This window comes from Cololabis saira, chromosome 12, assembly GCF_033807715.1.
Source record: "Cololabis saira isolate AMF1-May2022 chromosome 12, fColSai1.1, whole genome shotgun sequence".
Taxonomy (NCBI): Eukaryota; Metazoa; Chordata; class Actinopteri; order Beloniformes; family Belonidae; genus Cololabis; species Cololabis saira.
Genome location: NC_084598.1, coordinates 47,370,555 through 47,385,891, shown reverse-complemented (window position 1 = coordinate 47,385,891; position 15,337 = coordinate 47,370,555). Strand labels below are relative to the sequence as shown.

General features: G+C 41.4%; 1 protein-coding gene across 6 annotated transcripts in view; it reads left to right on the top strand.

Annotated features, from left to right (window-relative positions):
* LOC133457541 (protein NLRC3-like) overlaps positions 1-15,337 on the top strand; it is a 549,537-nt gene that overhangs the window by 24,215 nt on the left and 509,985 nt on the right. For 4 of the 6 annotated variants that reach the window (XM_061736906.1, XM_061736905.1, XM_061736904.1 and 1 more), the window contains 3 exons: positions 6,407-6,583; positions 6,730-6,903; positions 7,733-8,702. The exons of 1 other annotated variant lie outside the window; for it this stretch is intronic. In XM_061736906.1, coding sequence (XP_061592890.1) covers positions 6,407-6,583; positions 6,730-6,903; positions 7,733-7,739 — 358 coding nt within the window. In that variant the 3' untranslated portion in view covers positions 7,740-8,702. Of the gene's footprint in view, positions 1-6,406; positions 6,584-6,729; positions 6,904-7,732; positions 8,703-15,337 lie in introns of those variants that run through there. One more of the 6 variants, XM_061736907.1, reaches the window with a different exon arrangement.

Sequence of the window (15,337 nt, the reverse complement as noted above, 5' to 3'; positions counted from 1 at the left end):
GTAGTAACAGACTCTCTGAACCTGGTCAGTTACCGTAGTAACAGACTCTCTGAACCTAACCTGGTCAGTTACCGTAGTAACAGACTCTCTGAACCTGGTCAGTTACCGTAGTAACAGACTCTCTGAACCTAACCTGGTCAGTTACCGTAGTAACAGACTCTCTGAACCTAACCTGGTCAGTTACCGTAGTAACAGACTCTCTGAACCTAACCTGGTCAGTTACCGTAGTAACAGACTCTCTGAATCTAACCTGGTCAGTTACCGTAGTAACAGACTCTCTGAATCTAACCTGGTCAGTTACCGTAGTAACAGACGCTCTGAATCTAACCTGGTCAGTTACCGTAGTAACAGACTCTCTGAATCTAACCTGGTCAGTTACCGTAGTAACAGACGCTCTGAATCTAACCTGGTCAGTTACCGTAGTAACAGACGCTCTGAATCTAACCTGGTCAGTTACCGTAGTAACAGACTCTCTGAACCTGGTCAGTTACCGTAGTAACAGACTCTCTGAACCTAACCTGGTCAGTTACCGTAGTAACAGACTCTCTGAACCTAACCTGGTCAGTTACCGTAGTAACAGACTCTCTGAACCTAACCTGGTCAGTTACCGTAGTAACAGACTCTCTGAACCTAACCTGGTCAGTTACTGCAGTAACAGACTCTCTGAATCTAACCTGGTCAGTTACCGTAGTAACAGACTCTCTGAACCTAACCTGGTCAGTTACCGTAGTAACAGACTCTCTGAACCTGGTCAGTTACCGTAGTAACAGACTCTCTGAACCTGGTCAGTTACCGTAGTAACAGACTCTCTGAACCTGGTCAGTTACCGTAGTAACAGACTCTCTGAATCTAACCTGGTCAGTTACCGTAGTAACAGACTCTCTGAACCTAACCTGGTCAGTTACCGTAGTAACAGACTCTCTGAACCTGGTCAGTTACCGTAGTAACAGACTCTCTGAACCTGGTCAGTTACCGTAGTAACAGACTCTCTGAACCTAACCTGGTCAGTTACCGTAGTAACAGACTCTCTGAATCTAACCTGGTCAGTTACCGTAGTAACAGACTCTCTGAACCTAACCTGGTCAGTTACCGTAGTAACAGACTCTCTGAACCTAACCTGGTCAGTTACCGTAGTAACAGACTCTCTGAACCTAACCTGGTCAGTTACCGTAGTAACAGACTCTCTGAATCTAACCTGGTCAGTTACCGTAGTAACAGACTCTCTGAACCTAACCTGGTCAGTTACCGTAGTAACAGACGCTCTGAATCTAACCTGGTCAGTTACCGTAGTAACAGACTCTCTGAATCTAACCTGGTCAGTTACCGTAGTAACAGACTCTCTGAACCTAACCTGGTCAGTTACCGTAGTAACAGACTCTCTGAACCTGGTCAGTTACCGTAGTAACAGACTCTCTGAACCTGGTCAGTTACCGTAGTAACAGACTCTCTGAACCTAACCTGGTCAGTTACCGTAGTAACAGACTCTCTGAACCTAACCTGGTCAGTTACCGTAGTAACAGACTCTCTGAATCTAACCTGGTCAGTTACCGTAGTAACAGACTCTCTGAACCTGGTCAGTTACCGTAGTAACAGACTCTCTGAACCTGGTCAGTTACCGTAGTAACAGACTCTCTGAACCTAACCTGGTCAGTTACCGTAGTAACAGACTCTCTGAACCTAACCTGGTCAGTTACCGTAGTAACAGACTCTCTGAACCTAACCTGGTCAGTTACCGTAGTAACAGACTCTCTGAATCTAACCTGGTCAGTTACCGTAGTAACAGACTCTCTGAACCTAACCTGGTCAGTTACCGTAGTAACAGACTCTCTGAACCTGGTCAGTTACCGTAGTAACAGACTCTCTGAACCTGGTCAGTTACCGTAGTAACAGACTCTCTGAACCTGGTCAGTTACCGTAGTAACAGACTCTCTGAACCTAACCTGGTCAGTTACCGTAGTAACAGACTCTCTGAACCTAACCTGGTCAGTTACCGTAGTAACAGACTCTCTGAACCTGGTCAGTTACCGTAGTAACAGACTCTCTGAATCTAACCTGGTCAGTTACCGTAGTAACAGACGCTCTGAATCTAACCTGGTCAGTTACCGTAGTAACAGACTCTCTGAACCTAACCTGGTCAGTTACCGTAGTAACAGACTCTCTGAACCTGGTCAGTTACCGTAGTAACAGACTCTCTGAACCTAACCTGGTCAGTTACCGTAGTAACAGACTCTCTGAATCTAACCTGGTCAGTTACCGTAGTAACAGACTCTCTAACCTGGTCAGTTACCGTAGTAACAGACTCTCTGAACCTAACCTGGTCAGTTACCGTAGTAACAGACTCTCTGAACCTAACCTGGTCAGTTACCGTAGTAACAGACTCTCTGAATCTAACCTGGTCAGTTACCGTAGTAACAGACTCTCTGAACCTGGTCAGTTACCGTAGTAACAGACTCTCTGAATCTAACCTGGTCAGTTACCGTAGTAACAGACTCTCTGAACCTGGTCAGTTACCGTAGTAACAGACTCTCTGAACCTAACCTGGCCAGTTACCGTAGTAACAGACTCTCTGAACCTAGTCAGTTACCGTAGTAACAGACTCTCTGAACCTGGTCAGTTACCGTAGTAACAGACTCTCTGAACCTGGTCAGTTACCGTAGTAACAGACTCTCTGAATCTAACCTGGTCAGTTACCGTAGTAACAGACTCTCTGAACCTGGTCAGTTACCGTAGTAACAGACTCTCTGAACCTAACCTGGCCAGTTACCGTAGTAACAGACTCTCTGAACCTAGTCAGTTACCGTAGTAACAGACTCTCTGAACCTGGTCAGTTACCGTAGTAACAGACTCTCTGAACCTGGTCAGTTACCGTAGTAACAGACTCTCTGAACCTAACCTGGTCAGTTACCGTAGTAACAGACTCTCTGAACCTAACCTGGTCAGTTACCGTAGTAACAGACTCTCTGAACCTAACCTGGTCAGTTACCATAGTAACAGACTCTGAACCTAACCTGGTCAGTTACCGTAGTAACAGACTCTCTGAATCTAACCTGGTCAGTTACCGTAGTAACAGACTCTCTGAATCTAACCTGGTTACCGTAGTAACAGAGTCTCTGAATCTAACCTGGTCGGGACCAGGTTTATTTCAGCGAACCTGGAGTTTCTCTCTGTCTCCTCCCTCAGTGGCGTCAATTCAGCCAATGGGTCTTTAGGAAATACACATCCGTTTTCTGCACCACGGACAGCAAGAGCAGAGTTAGAGAGCAGAAAAGGCGTATCTGACAAACGCAACGTATTTTATTCACTATGTCAGTGCAACACAGGGACATCCCAGTTTAACTTCAAACAGTTAAAGTCCAAATGCAAAAAGTAGAGGGAGAGTAAAAAAAAGTCAAATATTTCCCTTAAACAGATGTATAAGAGGATTTATATCTTACTTTGAGATGAACTTGCATAATTAATCCATCAGTGGCTAACAGCCTCGTTAATATCTTCTGGACCCATCACTTGCCTTCTTTCTTTTTTTTTATTGCGTGGTTGTCTGCTTCCTTTTCATTTTTGTAAGTTAGTAACACTGCAGAGCGCACTTTTTTTTTAACTTTATTTAAAACTTTATTTAAAAGTTCCAATTACAGTCAGAACATTGACCGTGGACAGTCAGGCATCAAGGAATTAAATAAACAAATACAGTATGAGACATAAAGTGGATGAAGTGCATAAGTCATTACATAAGTAACATAAATATAATAAAATAAATGAATTTAAATAAAAAGAAAGAAAATGGCAGGACATATATTATATCTGCAGAGCGCACTAAAAACGAGATTGATAGCGACCACTGTCGTCAGGGACGCTGGGACATTTCAAGATATGAGGGGGGGGTACAAGTGTTGGGAAAGATAATACCTACTGAAATCCATCATGTTGTTCTGATATGCATTTGTAGTTATTTTATATGTATGAAGTAATAGAATACATCAATACAAATAGATAGAGTAATTCCATAAATGTATTTAAAAAAAAACATTTACATTCTCCCCTGAAGCCGAGGTGTGGCAGCTGCCGTACCCTGATCTAATTGACAATAAAATTTCATTTTTGTTTTTCAAAATATGCTCTCATACTCGCCATATGCACGTATTAACGCTTCTAACTCCAGTGGCGTGAAGTATGTGGATCTTCAGATGCAAACTAACGTTTCCTCAAAGGGATTTTGTAAATTGAAAAGATAAATAAAGTTAAAAAGAAAAAAAAGAAAATGTATGTCGCTCTTTTGTGTCGCCGGTTGCCATGGTGAATCCTTGTATCAGCGATCTACTGATGATGGCTTTTTATTTCCCTCACGCTCGCGCTTAACTCCCGGTGAAACTACTTAGAGTTGAGTAAATTACCTCAAATCCGCTGTTCTGGAACCGAAAACTCAGAGTTTCCGATCTCAGAGTAGATCAACTAAGAGTTCAGGATTAGACTCAGAGTTTGTTGAACCTGCTTTGTGAAACGGACCCCAGGCCAAAGTACATGTTTGTACTTTGTACTTTCTTGTGTTTGCAGCTGCAGGTTTTGTCATGAGTTGATATTACAGAACCCAAATGCAGGAAACCCAAAGGTGACAGATGGCAGCAAAGTCCTTTATTTAACAAAACATCAAAACCCAGAGAAAGTCCTCTAACAGAAATGAGAGAATGGTGAAGATGACTGGGAGGCGTCAGACTGACAACCAGCCGGGACTGAAAGAGAGCAGGAATGAAGACAGACGGACCAACAGCCAGGAAGAGACACATGTCCTCTCAAGGACTGAGGAGACACAGGTGCAAACAATCAGGATGGACGGGTCCAAGGGGAGTCAAAGAAAGAACTAAACACACAAGGATGTACTTTCAAAATAAAACAGGAAACAGGTCACCAACAGACCCAACCTAGTAATAGTATAGTAGAGGGTGCAGATACTTTTTTCATGACACTGTCCGAGCATGACAGTCGTCTGATCTTCTATGTGGGGGAGCAGTAACTCCTAAAGGGACAGTAGCGATGACCGCGACATCCTGAAGTTCTCACACCATTCCTCTGGGACAACTCCTTCGTTTTCAGAGTTTTCTCACCAGCGAGCGGTTCGTCCTGGTCGGATCCAAACACGACGACAACGCCGTTGCCAGGCAACCCTTTGTCTTGGTTGGAGATAAAGTTGATGTAAAGTTGCAGAGCTCCGAGCATTCCTTCTCCTCTGCTCCTCCACATAATACAGCAGTTGTGAATGCAAATGAAACAGATGAAAAGTGTTTGCACAAACGTAAAAACCAGCACTACTTTAACAGCATCCATCATGATCACAGCGGCCAAACAAACCGTAAACACATGACGCTGGTGACGTTTCTGTCCATAATGTGACGTCCTGAAGCCTAAATGTCCGTTTCTCTCCGTTTACAAGCAAACGTGAAGACGGAGGTTTTAAAAATCTCCACTTTGGCCGGAGTTTTCAGGAATGATGGTTTTTGGAGACTTTGAGCTTCGTTTTCGTGTAAACGAACGTCTAAAACTGATGAAAACAGCAGCGTTGTTGCTGCGTGCAAACGAGGCCTCAGACCTGGACAGGTTGGACTGACGGCTACAGGTGGAGCGTCAAAGTGATCGTCCTGACAGGAAGTGTCTTAGATCCTCCCATGTGGGTTTAATTCAGAAATGTCCTTTAATCAAGCAGATCATTAGTTGTTCAAGCAAAGACTTTTCAAGTGCAAGCGATACAGAACCTGATGTTTAGTTTCACACACACTTCAGAATCTGTTGAATTAGTCTGATAAATATACAGAATTCAATCATTCTTATCTTTAACTAAAAGTAAGATATTAACTGATAAACTCAGTTGTAACAGAATTATTAGGTGTTTGCAAGTTAAGTCAAATTAAAAATGACACATTACTAAAAGTAAAGTATTTTAATATCTTCTGCTCTCAGAAAACATCATTTTAACTCTTTATAACATACAAGGATCATTATGATAAAAAGCTCAGGAATCCTGCATAAATGATATAAAACTGGACACATGATATAAAGTCCAGCAGTTCTCCACAGATCCATTCTGGTGTTAATAATTGTTGCTAGATCAGCTTCTGATCTCTAAACTGCTGCTTTGAACAATATTTGAACATCAACACTAATCAAAAGGATTGGTGTGTATGTTGGTGTTTTCATCTTAATCTAGTGTCAGACTTGGACCAGAAAAGCTCAGGATGTTCAGTAAAGGTGAACATGTCAGAGGAACAACCAGGAACCCACATCATGGATGTAACAAAACTGTCAAACCTGTTTTATAAAGTCCAGATACGGTGGTGACCCACATGGACCTGATGACAAAGTTGATATTTGAAGAAACACTTCTCTGATGAGACTGGAACATGTTTTACTTTCTGTTCAGGTTGTGGGACTGCAGGTTGTCAGAGATCAGCTGTTCTTCTCTGGGCCCAGCTCTGAAGTCCAACCCCTCCCATCTGAAACATCTGGACCTGGACTATAACCAGAACCTGCAGGATTCAGGAGTGAAACATCTGAGTGGATTTCTGGAGAGTCCAGACTGCAGACTGGAGACTCTGGAGTAAGACATGTTTTATTTGTGTGTTCAGATGAATCTGATGTGAAAGTTGTGTTGACACTAACCTGCAGACATCAGGCTGATCTTCTACTGATCCACACTGACCATCTGACTGCTCTGAGTTCTTCTTCTCTGGTGTCTTTGTTCAGGTTGAAGTGGTGCGGTCTGTCAGAGATCAGCTGTTCTTCTCTGGTCTCAGCTCTGAAGTCCAACCCCTCCCATCTGAAACTTCTGGACCTGAGGGGGAACAACCTGCAGGCTGCAGATGTGAAGCAGCTTTCTGATCTGGTGGAGAGTCCAGACTACCAGCTGCAGACTCTCGGGTCAGTGGAGGTTGGAGTCGGTTCTGCTGCTTCCAGCAGTTTTCTACTAAAACCAGTTGGTATCAAAGATCAGTGTTTCCAGTGAAGCTACAGCTTCTCAGCAGCTGCTTTCCTCATGAAGCTGTGAGAGGAGGATGATGACAGGCTGCAGGATTGGACAGAAACACAGAGACAGCAGTCGGCCAATCAGAGGGTCCAGATGTTTGTTGTAGACCAGTGTTGTGCTGGTGTTCACGTGTCCAGAAATAAAGGTGTATTCCAGCTGACGGCCTTCCAGGATGTTCAGACACACAGCTGCTCCACTGCAGCTCTGAACTCTGAAGTCCTGGATGTGCTGATGGAGGGATCTCTGCTAACACTCCTTTATCTGCTCTCTTCTTTCTTCTTCCTCTACAGCTGATGGAGGGAACTCTGCTAACACTCCTTAATCTGCTCTCTTCTTTCTTCTTTTCTCTACAGCTGATGGAGGGATCTCTGCAAACACTCCTTTATCTGTTCTCTTCTTTCTTCTTCCTCTACAGCTGATGGAGGGAACTCTGCTAACACTCCTTTATCTGCTCTCTTCTTTCTTCTTCCTCTACAGCTGATGGAGGGATCTCTGCAAACACTCCTTTATCTGCTCTCTTCTTTCTTCTTCCTCTACAGCTGATGGAGGGATCTCTGCAAACACTACTTTATCTGCTCTCTTCTTTCTTCTTCCTCTACAGCTGATGGAGGGATCTCTGCAAACACTACTTTATCTGCTCTCTTCTTTCTTCTTCCCTCTACAGCTGATGGAGGGATATCTGCAAACACTCCTTTATCTGCTCTCTTCTTTCTTCCTCTACAGGTTCTGATGAGAGTGACCAGGACAGATGAGTTGTGTCCTGATCGTCCTCAGAGTTGAAGCAGCAACAGTTTGTGTGGAAAGTCTCTGACTGGACCGTGATGAAGATGAAGATGATGATGAAGATGAAGATGAAGATGTACATAGTTTCTGAATTCCAGCATTCTACAAACTTCTCATATATTCATGTATTTCATGTTAAGTAAAAAAGCCTTTATTAGGGCCTGAGCACTTGCAGTGCGAAAGCCCTATTGTATCGGTAGGAATTATTTTCCTTTTTTTTTTAATTATTTTTCAAATGAAATGAGGGTCTTTTTTCCCCCTAAACGTGCCCCAAAAGTCACCAAATTTTGCACCAAGCCAGGCCTGGTGAAAACTGTGATATTTAATGGTTTGCATTAGTGGGCGTGGCCTAACGGCTCAACAGCGCCGCCTAGAAAACTTTGTGCCTCAGCCCCACGATACGGTTTGACGTACATGCACGAAAATCGGTACACACCTGTATCATGTTGCAACTTAAAGAAAAGCCTCTTGGCGCCATGGCCCAAACCCAACAGGAAGTCGGCCATTTTGAATTAATCATGTCATTTTGGCACAATTTATGCCATTCCTTCGGCAGTTAAAACGGCCCGAACCGTAAAGTGCACCCAGGTGTGTTATACATCAAAATGTGCGTCTCCATCCTGCGAAGATGCGCATTACTTAAAAGTCCAAATAGTGTGATTTCAGCTTGTCAGGTGTGAATATTTTCTGGTTTCTTAAGTCCTCCGACAGTAAACTGAATCTCTCTCACTCAAGACACAAATGTAATGTGCTTTTGTTAAACAACATTTTTGTGTTAAAATGTTTTGATTCATGTCCCTATATTGTATGTCCTAATATGTCAGGAGGGGATCTTTCAGGTTCTGTTTTTAATAAAACTGAAAACAAAAATGAAGTCTGTTGTACTGTTTTCCCCCTAGCTTTATACAGAGGGGCAGAGCGGAATCTTCTCTGTACCAAATTCATCTACAAATGTTTGTGTGAAGTATGTGTGAAAAGTTCTGGAGGTGTTTCATGTGTGTATCTGAAGTCTTTGTCAAATGAAATGTGGAACTCCAGGTGCTCAGTTGGTCCAGATAAGCAGCTTGCAGCTCTGCAGCCCCAGGCACATCACTGCCAGCTGGACCTGAAAGAATAAATATAAAAGATGGCTTACAGTTTGTCTTAATGAAGGTTCACAAGTAGTCTACCTGTCACATTAGTTCATAGATTATAAGCAGTACTCGAGTTGTAAAAAAAAATCAGGGGGGATGGTGGATTTTATCATATTGGGACAGATAATCTGTGCTGATTACAAATAATATAATATATTACAAATAATAGCAGTGACCAAAACAGCTGCAGAAATACTGCAGGAATGACATAGCAGCAGTTAAATGCAGCCTTCTGTAAGCTTTAAATATCCACTGGGCTTACATCAAATACATCAAAACACAACAATAAAAAACACTTTTCTGAACTTATCAATATGACTCTGTCCTTCACAGGATAAGTAACATGGATCACTGCAAAAACTCACAATCCTAACAAGAATATTTGTCTTATTTCTAGTTAAAATGTATCATTTTAGTAAAACAATCTCATTACACTTAAAACAAGACTCATCACTGGAAAAAACAACAATTTTCACCTGTTTCAAGTAGATTTTCACTTGAAATAAGTAGAAAAATCTGCCAATGGAACAAGATTTATTTGCTTGTAATGAGAAGATAAATCTTGTCCCACTGGCAGATTTTTCTACTTATTTCAGGTGAAAATTGTCAAATGTTATTTTTCTGGTGATGACTCTAAATGTTGAAATAGCAGTAAAACCACATTCATTGATGAAATGACATAAGGGATGGAAAGGGGGATGATTTGGACCGTTTTTATTTCAGGAGGGATGCCATCCCCCCTCACCTCGAGTACTGATAAGTAACAATATTTACCCACCTGGAGGAGTATCCACTTTGCCCATTGGGAAGAATGAGATACTTCTCATCTTCTAAGCATTTCTTCACTTCTTCCGGTCATCCTCCCATCCCTCAACAGCAGGAGGCAGAGGTAAGATGATATTGTCCCGTTTGAGCTGTGACAGGTGGTGTTTCCACATGTTTTATATCCCCAACGCTCGGAGAAAGAGGGTTAACGCGTTCACTCAGCATGGAAACAAACGCGGTTCTGGCAGCACCGGAAGTAGCTCCCACAATTCACGCAAAGCCTCATGGGGCGTAGGAATGAGGTGGATAATGTCCCCATTATACGGATCTTTGTTGTAGTAATAGCATGTGTTGTTTATGGTGGAGAAGAAGTTGTTCCTGTTCTATGTCCAATGTGCTGCTTTCACTGTATTCAGATGTTGTTAGTTCCAGTTGTTCATGTTCCTGTATCCATGGTGTTATGTGTCCATTGTTGCTTAATGTAGGTTGAGCTTTATCACTGAGCATTTGTGTTTGTGTTTGTGCTGTTACTTCCACTCCGTTCCAAGTCCAGTCTCTTCCTATCATGAGGAAACTCCTTCCAGCTTTTCCACTTCCTCTCTGCTCCTCACCATCAGCACCTTGGCCTCTTCTGGTGATCCATTAAGCTTGATGAATATCTTGCAGTTTCTAGTCCATGTGCTCTGGATGTTTTTCCTCCTCCTCAGGTAACGTGCTTTCTTAGCGACGTCAGCGTTGGTCTTAGTCAGATGTTCATTGATCTAAACATCTGTGGCGTCAATTCAGTCTTACTAAGGTACGGCAAGGTTACGAGTCACATTAACTAGAGTATCAATCAACACGTCCAGCTAATACTCATCACAGAAGTTTATGTATCTGATCTGTGTGGTCAAGAAAACTGGAACTTTTTACAATACAGTCTGACTCACTGCAAAAACTCTACATCTTACCAGGAATATTTGTCTTATTTCTAGTTAAAATGTCTCATTTTTAGTCAAAAAATCTCATTACACTTAAAACAAGACTCATCACCAGAAAAATAACTTATTTAACCATTTTCACCTGATTCAAGTAAATTTTCACTTGAAATAAGTAGAAAATCTGCCAGTGGAACAAGATTTATCTTCTCATTACAAGCAAAAACATCTTGTTCCACTGGCAGATTTTTCTACTTACTTCAAGTGAAAATCTACTTGAAACAAGTGAAAATGGTTGTTTTTGAGTCTTGTCTTAAATGTAATGAGATTTTTTTGACTAAAAATGAGACATTTTAACTAGAAATAAGACAAATATTCTTGTTAAGATTCTGAGTTTTTGCAGTGTAAAATAACTAGTGAAATCGATCATGTTCTGATTTGCATTTGTAGTTATTCTATATGTATTAAGTAATAGAATAATCAATACAAATAGACAGAGTAATTCCATAAATGTATTTAAAAACAAACATTTACATTTTCCCTGGAAGCCGAGGTGGCGGCTGCCGGACCTTCATACGACTGACCCCTGGTAAACATCTGTGCCTTTAAGCATCTTGCCTATTTTAGGAGTGCAACCTTGTGCTTCCTGTTAACAGATCTCAGTATTACCGCCGGCTTGTTGTTGTTTCTTCTGGGTAGCGGGTGGCAAGCTTCCACCGGGTTGTAGTCCATAGCAAGACCTTCTGACTGCAGAAATGCAGCCACCTGTTGCTCGGTGGAGCTGTCCTCCAGCTCTCCCCGGGTTCCCCCTCGCTGCAGCCGTCACCGCCCTCGCACAGGACCGCGGTTGAATTAGCCCAGTTATGACAATATCATTCATTCTGGTGTATTGTTCCAGGTCCAAGACCCGACTTTCAAGAAAAAAAAAGGTAACACTTTACAATAAGGGTCCCTTAATTAACGTTAGTTAATGCATTATTAAGCATTAATTAACAGTGTAATAATAGTTAAATAACCATTATTATGTATTACTTAACATTAATTAGCATATTAGTTAATGCATTAATAAACAGTTAATTAATGCCTACTGCTCAGAGTTAATTAATACATTAGTAAGCATTAATAAACGTTACATGATGTAATTATTTATCCTTATGTATATATTAGTTAATACATAAGTAAAACGTTAATAATGTCCCTAGTAATCATTTACTAATGGTGTTTATTTGGAGTGAATATGCATTAAGTAACAGCTACCTAATACATCTACTAATCATTCACTAATGGTGTACATGTTTACTGGATGGGCATTATTAAACAACTATTTAGAGTCTTAAGTAATCATTTCCTAATGGTGCTGTGTATGTTATCAGGTAGCTTACCTGACCTTATGAACGGTAACCTGACATAAACCTTAATAAATGTATAGGAGTGGCTCATAACCATTACTTAACCATTAGTAAAGGCTTGCTGGACCCTTATTGTAAAGTGTAACACATTTATCCCTTAGGTAACACATTATTAATGCTTAACTGCCTCATAACCATTACTTAACCATTAGTAAAGGCTTGCTGGACCCTTATTGTAAAGTGTAACACATTTATCCCTTGGGTAACACATTATTAATGCTTAACAGCCTCATAAGCATTACTTAACCATAATTAACCATTAGTAAATACTATTCTGGACCCTTATTGTAAAGTGTAACACATTTATCCCTTAGGTAACACATTATTAATGCTTAACTGCGTCATAAGCATTACTTAACCATTAGTAAAGGCTTGCTGGACCCTTATTGTAAAGTGTAACACATTTATCCCTTATTTTTATTTTATTATATTTATAGCAGAAATGACTTTAGTGGCCTTTATAACCTCCTTGCATCTTTTAGCAAAGTCTGCCACCGTCTCCCCCTTCTCCACCTGATCATATTCTTCTGGAGCAGCTATTGCGAGCTCGGCAATCGCTGCAGTCCTCACAATAGTAAGTCTGTCTACTCCATACTTCTCGAAGGATTTGGCCATATTCTTCCCCGTCTGGAAAATGGCAAGGACTTCCTTGTACCGCTTCACCACATCACCTGGTCCTCCAACTAATATAAACACACAAGAACAAGAAGGAATGTATCATTTGAATCATGAGATTGATGAGAAGAAAAAACAAATCATTGTATTTTACTGTTAATGTTCAATGTGCCGCGAGACATAGGGGTGGGCGGTACACCGGTGTCATAGTCATCACCGGTGTGACACTGCGCCACGACATGGATTTTGCAATACCGTCAATACCGTAATAAATCAATTATAAAATAATAAGCCTAAATAAGGCATTTAAAACGTCGGTGATATGCAAGGTTTGCTGCCGTGTTGTGACAGCAAGAGGTGGAAACACAAGCAACCTGTTTCATCACTTAAAAAACACGCACGCCCGTGAATATGAAGAGGCAACCCGGGCCAAAACGAGCGCAAGCGGGACCAGCAGCTGGTCCCGCTGGGACCGCTGCTCCAGCACCAGCGGAGCACGTCCCAAGACTACACAGCTTTCACTGCAGGCATCGTTTACTGCTACACCTTACGACAAGAGTAGTTAGAAATGACAGGGCTTAAAGTATTCCGGCACCGTGCCGGATCTCCGGCGTACGGAGTTTTTTTTCTCGGCGTGCGAGTTTGACTGCTTTAAAAAAAAAAAAAAAAAAAAAGGTTTGAGAGAAAAAAAAGTTTGAGTCAACCGAGTTCGTCTACCAATGGAATGAGAGGAAAGCAGCTCTGGCTCAACCAAACTAACACTAGCCAATCAGAAGTAGAGCTGGGCGGGTCTTTGACGGCAGCGGAGCGCAGAGTGCTGTTTCAACCTGCCGGAATACAAATCACCGACTTCAAGATGGAGAAAAAATTAATGAATGTCGGTTTATAAGAATCTTTTTGCCCAGAAGAAAAAAAGAGTGACAAAAAAATACCCATAACCATGTTCTTCTCTCAAAAAACACACCTGTACCACGGCTTTAGAAGAAAAAGACGCTGCAGCGCGAGTCGGGATGCAGCGACTCAGAAGAGCAGTGAAATACGTGCGAGGCGGTGCGGATCTCCGCAATCTGAAGCTTTGTATAATAATTATTAAAAAAAAGGGTTGCTACTATGTGAATATCACTTATCACGGGTTCTTTTTGGAACGTAACCCTCTCGAAAAAGCATAATACTCTCCCATGTCTCTTTTTGATAAGGACACTACCATTTACTTATTATATTATAAAAATATTAACCTTATTCACATAAAGGGACAGGACAGGCTACTCCTCCCAAAACGTACCAAAAAATACCGTGATATTATACCGTCACCGTTCAAAAGATGAAAAATACCGTGATATTAATTTTAGGTCATATCGCCCACCCCTAGCGAGACACACTAATCCCATATGTGACACCTCAACACAGTGTAGAAGGATTTTCTGGCACAACTTCACCAAGGTACATGGAAACACCATGACACACACAGGGAATTACCAAGGCTAAATTGGGAGAAAAAGAGGGGAAAATGCTAAATAAAAATGGACACATTTCATTTGGACCGTACTGGTCCTTCTGGTACATCCCTCTATCAGCGTGCAGGGCTTGAATTTAGCACTTGCCACTTGCCATTTGCGACCCAAATTCCTCAAGTGGCGAGACAGATTTTCTTGCCACTTGGCTAGTTAGAAAAATCGAGATTCCCAACTTTTGTGCCATTTATAAATCAAATTGAGATTCCCAATACTGTGCGCACCATTGCACCTTTTTATTTTTTCTTCTTGATGTCAACTCCGGGTGAACCGTCTGAGTCTGACTCTGAAGAATGAATAGTAAACACTCTGAAGAACAACTGGAGAAAATGGACCAATGCAATGTCTCAGTTTGACCAGCAGGGGACACACTGTATAGTTCCTTAAATGGTTTAGCTGTTGTCTTGTGGTTGTCTTAAGACAGGCTAGGTTGGTTGTTGTAGTCTTTATAAGACACTTTCGAGCTAATAATAAAAAGGCTGCTTGTTTTTAAATTCACTTGTTCGTTCTCATTTGAACATTTTTATCCAGCCCAGAATAAACACATTATTTATACAATACACCTGCTGCATTATAGAATATACAGACAGGACAGGATCAAAGTGTTACTTTGAAGGTGTAATGCTATATATTCCTCCATAAATGTTAGATTTACAATTAAGTAGGCAACTACTGAAATTAAATTATACAAGAACACATCATGCAATCTCATTTTCCACCAATAGTATAGTAGTACCCTACTGAATGATAATTGTAGCGTATAGAAAAACAGGATTGATGTAATATGGTACTACGATGACTGCTATATACAAGTGATGTCCAAATACAAAAGTAAAGCAACGTTTTGGTTTTGGCTAGTAAAAAATCTGGTTGGCTAATAACTTTTTTCATCTACTAGCCACTTGGCTAGTAAGTCAAAAAGTTAATTTCAAGCCCTGTCAGCTTGTCATGAGAGATTGATCTACTTGTAGGGACAACAGACACATACAGCTCAAGCCAGCCAAGAAATACGTTTCACATACCCCGCAGGCGAGAGCGATGTTTGCTTTTCTTCGCCTTTTTCTCCTTATCCTGTCAGAGCTGGATTCAGAGCTGGATTCAGAGTCATCCTCACTGTCGTCTTCACTGTCATGCTGCATCTCAGATCCCCTCATCGCTTCATCATCACTGTCTTCTCTTCTGGACTGTTGAGCCT